The sequence below is a fragment of the Perkinsus marinus genome (assembly GCF_000006405.1).
Source record: "Perkinsus marinus ATCC 50983 genomic scaffold scf_1104296973568, whole genome shotgun sequence".
In the NCBI taxonomy this organism is placed as follows: domain Eukaryota; phylum Perkinsozoa; order Perkinsida; family Perkinsidae; genus Perkinsus; species Perkinsus marinus.
The window spans coordinates 57,387-65,660 of record NW_003201384.1 but is presented as its reverse complement, the minus strand read 5'-3'; the positions used below and the strand labels follow the sequence as shown (position 1 = coordinate 65,660).

Sequence of the window (8,274 nt, the reverse complement as noted above, 5' to 3'; positions counted from 1 at the left end):
ACAACCAAGACACCACTGGATAGATACTCCTGCTGCGACTATGGCGACTATACGGGGGACCCTACAGCGGCGATAGATATCGTTGTAGATCCCACGAAAGAAAGGAAATACCCCACAAGGACAATACGTACAGTGACGACAGAATAGATCTTGGGAACGCGGACCAGTGATGGTCACAAAAAGTTGACTATGATGCACTGCTATTATTATCATTAGCAACTATATTAAGCACATACACAGATGCACTGAAATTGCTACTACAACTAGTATACAAATCCTTAGTATCAGCACAAACAGTATGATGAGTATGAGTTGCCCTCTCACCGACTATTCTTACGTGGTGAGATACGGAATAAATTCGTTTTACGGACACCAAGAAGAGGATAAAAAGGGGAAAGTCGACCAAGCCTTGGTACGACAATCGTCAATACTACTGCCATCACTCCCGCCAGAACAACCACGACCACTAGATGCGCTATACTTCTCATCAACGAGTTATACCACTTATAATGAGCGATATTTCGACCGATCTGAACAGCCGCTTTAGATGACTCAATGGGAAGTCGCCGATGATTCTGATCTCGTTGGTAGAATAATTCTCTGCTCGTCCATGAGCTGCTCCCACTTTCCATCACCAATGGCACTTCAGTTAACAGCAACGGTTGCACTTCAGTTGCATTACTATCATCACTACTACTCTCAGCATATACTCGGCAAGTCCCCCGTCCATCATCATCATCCTGTGTCGGGACCCACCCAATAGCCCTTACCACCTTCTCCTGAGGGAACCTGCCCAACTCCTTACACTGGGATAGGGTCAATCTAGTCCTAGTCAATAGCACATCAGATAAGGTAACAGGTAACCGCTCCAGAGTGGATTTATTATCAACTAATAACCACTCCTCGTCATCATCGTTATTATTATTCTCATCTGCAGGACGATGAGTAGTACACTCAAGTTGGTCATAAAGATTCCCATCACTACCACGACATACCATCATACCAGAACTGAACACAACGATAATCAATCCACCCAGGTTCGATCCCTGCACCCGTCATTATTACTCCTTACTCCCCATAAAGGGAACGTTACTCGTTATTCCATCGTTGTCAGGGTTACTCCATGTAAAAGTGATACCGCACACACCCAAACGTGTATCCGAATGGTCATCAAGGAGAGTTTCCTCACCAAAGGCCATCAATGGACTCAGGTAATATCTAAAATATCTTAGGTTCACCATACAAAGATTCAAAACAGGTCCAATACTAGCCCATTTTACCGATGCTGAAGTACTCCCATAACAATGGGAGGATACGCACTTCTATCACCAAGTAAAATGTCGGATGGTACCGTCTGACACAATATTCATCAAATTTCCTCATCACTCAATAGCCACCTCTTCCTCCCCATTTTCCGGCGTCCAACACGAATCCCCAAAAATCTCATATCGTCGTTCTCGCCATCGTTGGAAATACTCCGGCACGTAATGGTCGATCACAGGCTCTCTAAAACAGCATATAATTTCGTGGCGCGCGGTAAAATGTATCATAGTACGGTATGCTAGGTCCGGACCAACACTCAGCTCCACACCCGCATTCCGGCTCGGCGTAGCTGACCGGCATCTCGATCTGTTCATGGCTGACAAGACGCTGGATGGACTTTGATGATAATGTTGATGTTGTTGGTATTACTCCAATGCCATAAGCCATGCTCCTACACCAACATCTTCATGCGTCCATGACTTTAATTGTAATGGTGGATGGGCTAGGTACTTGGCAAGTTGATATGATATAACATAACCACCTCCTATAACGATTACTATTACCATCATTACCATCATATTACTACTACCATTACCCTGAGCATTCCATGGATACTGAGTAAGGCCGGTCATTTGAGTAAACTTAGCATCAAACCTGAACTTATCTATTATTACTACACCAACTACTACCACTATCATTACCATTTATGATCCTTATTCTCCGGCTCCCACATCACTGGTGCGTGCCGGAAGGATCCTGCATATACCCTTTCCTTATTCCACATATCATGCTGATCTATAAAGTCAAGTAGCCTATCCACGTGCACAAAGCTGTCGGTATCCGCTTTGAGGAGCAGTCGGAACCTTATCAACCAATAATAACATATCTTCATACCACACCTTCGTCACTTCCACTACGATCGTCGTAGAACAATAAGGATTCACAGAGCATTCCGGAGGAGTCACATGACGTTAATTATAAAGACAAAATTCGGACATTTTTGAGCTAGTCAGAAGACGTAGGTGGTAACCACTGTAGAACGAGGGGAGGACAGCATATTGAGATTGGTGAGTGAACACTTAATTATTGTTTCCACTTATACTACTTTCCAAGTTGGTCCACGGCCCTTTGGAAAGATAACCGCACTTTGGTACCGAGGGCATCATACCGATCCTCGAACCACTCGGGGAGCTGTAGAATGTCGCCTGAGTGGAACAACGATGATGATTTGGCAGAGGAGTGGTATGCTGGTTGTTGTTGTTGTTGATTATTATTATTATTACCGAATTGCTTCATTTCGGCCATCGCTGTATCCCTGGTATAATTATCAGGATAATGTGCTCCAACAGTAAATAGTAATTTAATACTTCGTAGACCACCACGGTTATTCTAATATTAATAATATCCAATTACTACTACTACTACTACTACTACTACTACTACTACTACTACTACTACTACTACTACTACTACTACTACTACTACTACTACCTGTTCATGACCCCTCAATTGACGTGCCCATCCATCTCTTACTGCACATCTCCTCGAGAACTCTGTTATATGACTCGGTATTACTATTACCAAATCCCAGCAATCATTCGATGGTCCTTCAAGAGTAGCCTTCTTCTCTAATGATCCCTTCACCTCAGCAGCAGCAACAGGACCAATACTAAGATTGGTTATTAATAATAATAGTAATAATAGCCGAGTACGGCAGCAGACTGTACCGACTGCCATTCTAGGTAGCAAAGAAACTACCAACATCAACAACATCATCATCATACTCCAATACTACCCCAACATCTCCATCACCCAGCATAATTAATGGAAGCGACATCAAGCCAGTATTAGTTGCCGAGACACCAAAGTATAATCGTCGGAGCTTGCGCTAGTCATTCCAGAACTTGAGCGTTTTAACGCGCGCGAAAACGCTACGACCACACCCCTCAACGTTTTGCATTCATGCGTGAAAGCAATGGGAGGTAGACAAATACGATCAGCGACCGCTTTACCGCTGAATGACGATGAGGTACCCTAAGATGAGGTGTCTCAGCTCATCACTCTTGGCAGATGAAAGAACTCTTCGATCAAGCTGATTTGAATGGTGATGGTGCCCTCACTGACAGGGAATGCAATGGCTTCTGTGATGCTATTAGAATGTACTGACATACCTTGGGTGATCGAATCAAGTGTTGGGATATATGCTCACCCTTTTCGGCTGAACTCAATCGTTATAAAAGTTTATGCATGAATTCGGGTAAAAGTGTACAGAAACCAACAAGTATTTCCCCGCAATCTTCATACTATCACCAGCACATGTGGTTGATCATGTAACTCCGGAATTTCTTGGTCCACCAGAGATACGTGATACATCACTCCCCACTTCTTCAGTACTCAAGTCATTACCGTTAATAGATGCCATAATCAACAGGTAGAGTGCTCAGCCTGTTGATTGAAGTGGGGATTGATGTATCTCGTATCTCTGGTGGAACAAGAAGATCCGGAGTTACAGATCATGTACATACTCCGCACATTGATTGAATCGATGATGAATTTGCATAATAAACAGCTATAGGATGAATCGCAATGTTCCTGATCTCATCGGGCTTGGTCAGGTTCCACGGTTTGCGTAGTCCTCTCTCGGAGGAGTTCTATGCGATAGTATTGGACGAACTGGATCCAGAGGAGACGGGACGGATATACTTAGATGATCTGAAGGAGCTCTACCAGGCTGTATGGGATGAGAGGCGGACAGGCGTGCTGAATCCGGATGCACCAATGCCGACTATTGGTGATGAGGAAGAGGCTGCGGGGAGACGGGCCTTGGAGGCTCTAACTGCCGAGCTCCCTCCTCCTACACCTATCACACACAGGCATGGTGTGGAGGGGAGTAGTAGGAAAAGCAGTGGGGAAATGGGGAATGAGGAAGAGAGAGAAGATGGTGAGGGAGAACTGGGGGTAGAAAAAGAGAAGGAAACGGTGGTAGAGGCGGATGAAGAAATGGTGGCTGAGGAGGAAGAGAAGGAAATGGTGGCTGAGGAAGAGAATGGAACGGTGGTAGAGGAGGGAGAGAAGGAAATGGTGGTCGAGGAGGAGAAAGAGGCAGTAATGGTAGTGAACAATGGCGATGAGTTGGGGTATGAAGGGATGAGAGGAGGACAAGCTATGGGAGAGGAGGAGGGGGGTGAAAGGAAGTTGGAAGCGGAGGAGGAGGGCATGACTGTAGTGGCTAGGGAGGAAGAGGTAACTGTTGAGGAGCAGGGAGAGATGGTAGTAATGGATGGGGAGGTGCCGGTGTTGGAAGGGTTAGAGGAAGGTCGGCAGCAGGAGGAGGTCGCTCTTCCACAAGCAGATGCTGGATCAGCATCTGCCGAGGAGGAGGCTAGTCCCATTGATGGGGATGAAATCATACAAGATGATTCATGCAAGAGCGAGTACTCCTACCTTAGTCCACGAGAGTACTATCATTGTCGTCCGTCAGGAGCACGCCAATCGTCGGGTCAGCACCTTGTGATAAACCATTCAAGATAATCGGAAACGTGCCAACATCATTCTTCACTTCACCGTACAATACCCATCCATGGATCTTCGGAAATGTAATACTCAATTGGTGAGTTCGTATGACGTTATTCTTGTCAGTACGAGCAGCCACTACCGCCACCAGCGTATACGTCGTATCAACTTATCTGGCAGATAAAACAAACTCAACCTAAGTGTGTATCGTCCAAACCTTAACGAGTACAACCTACCTCACCTTGTGATGTCACCATGAATATCCTTCTGCGTGCGATCTCGGCTATGTGTCGTGTTGTTATTCACTGGGATGGTGACGGTCGCTGTGAAGTTTGAACTAGCAGCTTACGGCAGGCACTTCCTCCGCGCACTGAAATCGTCTATCATGTGACATGAGCCTTGTCTTAGGCATTCAAAGGTAGGGGGCGGCCTCTGATGGAGGAAGCTAAAGGTTTTGAACGATGGTACCTGACGGTTTCCCATTGATGGTATCTTACGGTTTTAATGATGGTATCTTACGGTTTTCAATGATGGTATCTCACGGTTTTTGATGATGGTATTTTATTGTTTTTAATGATGGTATCTTATCGCTTCTAATGATGGTATCTTACGATTTGTTATGGTGTCTTAGGATAGTAGAAGTGATGTCGTTCAACTGTTAGGAGTTGATCTTCCCTACTCTAACTTACAATATCCAGTACTGCTTAGACTCGTGTAGACACGTAGTTGTGTCGATCTATTCTACCGTACGCAAGCTTACCCTCCTCTCAAGTGCAATCTGTGGCTTTTCGTGGTCCATAAGTTCCGTCTTCGTATAGCCAACCGGACAATAGGTACCCGCATGAACCTTCCCGGCCCTCTCCTCCCGTGTGATATAAGGCTCGGTACCTAATGTTTGGCAGGGCATTATGAAGGTATTCGCGCAGTCGGGTTTCACTCAGTTCAACCTCGACATTCTCGTCGTGCTGCGTTACTGTGACGTTAGTCTGAGTTGTCGGAAAAGCAATGGTTGAGGTATCGCTCTGCTGGAGCTCGATTCAGACTAGTGAAGTTGCATCGACTACTATCGCTCACTAGCCCTGTTGTGAAAGTATGCGGACCGACGGCTATTTTCGGGGTATGCCTCGTGATCATCCTATTATTGGTCGACTCAGAAATGGATATCTAGAAGTTCTTGCAAGCGGAACCGGATATCATCAACACTCCGTGATGCGGATTCTTTCTGAGTTTCAGTTTCTTGCGTCTTGCGATTCAGGTCGTCTCATCCCAGCGCTCACAACAGCCATGATAGCTTCCGTATCCAATCCGTGCTTCCTTCTATGTAGTTTCGGAATCCAGTACGCATGCCAGTTTTCACGTTCAGTCATGTCGGATTCGCATCGCTCGGTACACGGAACGACGTGGATACACAATGAGACATACTCGAACCAAGATCGGTATAGCGTGCTCACTAGCTCATCGGAGACCTTTGACGGCTCCCTCGTGTGGTTGGTGTTCCCGCAAAAGTTCATATCGCAGGACTTATCTCGATGTGATATAGGTAAACGCTCAATCATCGCTGATAGGTGCTTACAACCTGCTACCATCAACTCCGCTGATTGTACCAGTCATCATCTTATCAACATCGAAGTTCCTGAGAGCCTTCGAACCGTTTGCGTTGAGCAGCTTGTTGATCTCTCCTAAGCATCGACTCTAGAGCTTGTCTTGCCTACCCTGTTTATGCCGTCGTCGTCTCATAGGAGACGGAGAGGGCAGCCATCAGTAACCACAGCGGATAGCGATCAAACAGCGAGCACGCCGAAGGTATAATCATTCTGTTGCTCTGTCAATAACATGCTTTTTCAAGGTTCGATCATCTACAATGTATTTCAAGGTAAGCAGTCGTATATGACCGCTCAATTTTACTATGGGACGCGTGGTCGTTGTAGACTATCGGTGTGCCTTGCCTTATCGTGGCGTTGTTGTTGGCGTGGTATACAAAAAGTTCATCGCTGAATTCGAGGAGGATCGATGATATTCTCACTGTAGAGAAGCCTCCAGTAAAGTGAGTGTGTTGGATGTGTAGTAGAGCTTAGCAACTCTGTAGGTATTACGATTACGACGTGTTAGAGGAGATGCCACATGACCCTAGATGTTTCACTCAAGGACTTGAATACGACCCCTATGATGGTGCATTGTTAGAAAGTTGCGGTTGGTAGGAGAGCAATCGTGAGAGTGAAAAGTTATGGAGATTGCGATGCAGGTATAAGGAGTCTCGTATCTTGCGTAATGGCAAGGAAATATACAAGTTTAGGGCCAGTGAGTTCGCGGAGGGGATTACCGTTGCGCAGAAAGGGAAAATTCATGCCTTGACATGGTAGGAGGGAGCAGTACGTGATAGTTGTGTTGATGATAGTGGCGTTGTTCAGGATGAATAAAAGGGCGTATATTATTGATGCTGTTAGTGGTAAAGAGTTGAAGTCAGTTGAGTATCCTCATGTTGGATGGGGCCTGGCTTATGATGCTGACAAGAAGGTATTGCTCTGATAGGAAAACAAGAGCATTGTGACTGTCCAGGTTCTCTACTCGAGTGATGGTAGCGATACTCTTTACACACTAAACGTTGAAGACTTCAAGGAGTTGTCGAGTACTACTACAATGTTCATGTCGAATTGTTTATGCGTGCGATCTCAGAGTGTAACGTAGTGGTGGATATCGGTGATGGGAAAGATCGCCCTGTTGGAAGGCTCAATGAAATGGAGTGGATTGATGGTATACTCTATGTGAATATTTTCATGTAAAATTGTGGGAATTATGGTATTGCATCAGAGCTCGCAGGTCTGTGATACCGCCCTCTTATCCATACTATATAGTGGCAATCAACCCAACGACTTGCAGAGTCACTGAAATATTGGTATTGTCACTTCTACTCCATTTCATGTATGTTTTACGGTAATCAGAACTTGCGCGGTATTCACCATCCTACTGGGGATCTCTTCAACTTCGTGATGAATGGTATTGCCAAGTCTGGGAAATCTGGAGGCGGTGACACGGGAGTCAGAGAGCTCATCGTCACCGGCAAGCGGTGGGATAAGATGTAGTAGTGCTACCGTCGCCCTCCAAATATCAAGCCTGGTATCGATGGAATGTAGCCTGTTGCCATTCGATGTGTAAGGGTGTGTGTGTGAGTTTAAAGGCCAACGCCTGCTACGACAGCACGGCTTAGTTAGACTCGATGCACATTAGCGCTCGAGGGATCAGTCGAATTGTCCAGGCCCAATGAGTTTTAAGGGTGTTGGTCAGACTAGTAGTTCCAAGATCCAATGCCTCGAGCTTTTAAGTGTTATTCTGAACCTCCTGTATATTTCAATACCAAGATTGGTGTTCGTTCGGGAGTAAATGAGAGATAGTTTGTTATGCATGAATCAACGTATATTATGAATAAAACATCCATAATGGATTCGTTATCCTACAGGTACAGAATTGCCCTCAAAGAGATCGACACGCACCGTCGTCGAC

General features: G+C 45.6%; 3 protein-coding genes across 3 annotated transcripts in view; 2 read left to right on the top strand and 1 right to left on the bottom strand.

Annotated features, from left to right (window-relative positions):
- Positions 1-16: 16 nt before the first annotated feature.
- Pmar_PMAR012903 (beta-1,3-n-acetylglucosaminyltransferase, putative) lies at positions 17-3,019 on the bottom strand. The gene is made up of 11 exons (XM_002766126.1): positions 2,755-3,019; positions 2,547-2,652; positions 2,369-2,468; positions 1,965-2,126; positions 1,859-1,917; positions 1,693-1,807; positions 1,556-1,639; positions 1,398-1,506; positions 1,281-1,354; positions 1,066-1,218; positions 17-1,008 (listed from the first exon to the last, which is right to left on the bottom strand). The coding sequence occupies exons 1-11, from the start codon at positions 2,998-3,000 to the stop codon at positions 321-323; spliced, it is 1,896 nt and encodes a 631-aa protein (XP_002766172.1). The 5' UTR covers positions 3,001-3,019; the 3' UTR covers positions 17-320.
- Positions 3,020-3,333: 314 nt separating this feature from the next.
- Positions 3,334-4,777, top strand: Pmar_PMAR012902 (conserved hypothetical protein; the record flags this gene model as incomplete). Its single annotated transcript, XM_002766125.1, has 3 exons — positions 3,334-3,422; positions 3,879-4,533; positions 4,574-4,777. The coding sequence occupies 3 exons, from the start codon at positions 3,334-3,336 to the stop codon at positions 4,775-4,777; spliced, it is 948 nt and encodes a 315-aa protein (XP_002766171.1).
- A 1,860-nt stretch (positions 4,778-6,637) lies between these two features.
- The window catches only part of Pmar_PMAR012901 (hypothetical protein), a gene marked incomplete at both ends in the record, with an annotated part of 3,331 nt that continues 1,694 nt past the window's right edge, over positions 6,638-8,274 (top strand). Inside the window, 10 exons of the mRNA XM_002766124.1 lie at positions 6,638-6,649; positions 6,705-6,820; positions 6,863-6,970; positions 7,019-7,132; positions 7,185-7,290; positions 7,333-7,402; positions 7,450-7,552; positions 7,594-7,669; positions 7,716-7,852; positions 8,231-8,274. Of these exons, the coding sequence (XP_002766170.1) occupies positions 6,638-6,649; positions 6,705-6,820; positions 6,863-6,970; positions 7,019-7,132; positions 7,185-7,290; positions 7,333-7,402; positions 7,450-7,552; positions 7,594-7,669; positions 7,716-7,852; positions 8,231-8,274 (886 nt within the window). The remainder of the gene's footprint in view (positions 6,650-6,704; positions 6,821-6,862; positions 6,971-7,018; positions 7,133-7,184; positions 7,291-7,332; positions 7,403-7,449; positions 7,553-7,593; positions 7,670-7,715; positions 7,853-8,230) is intronic.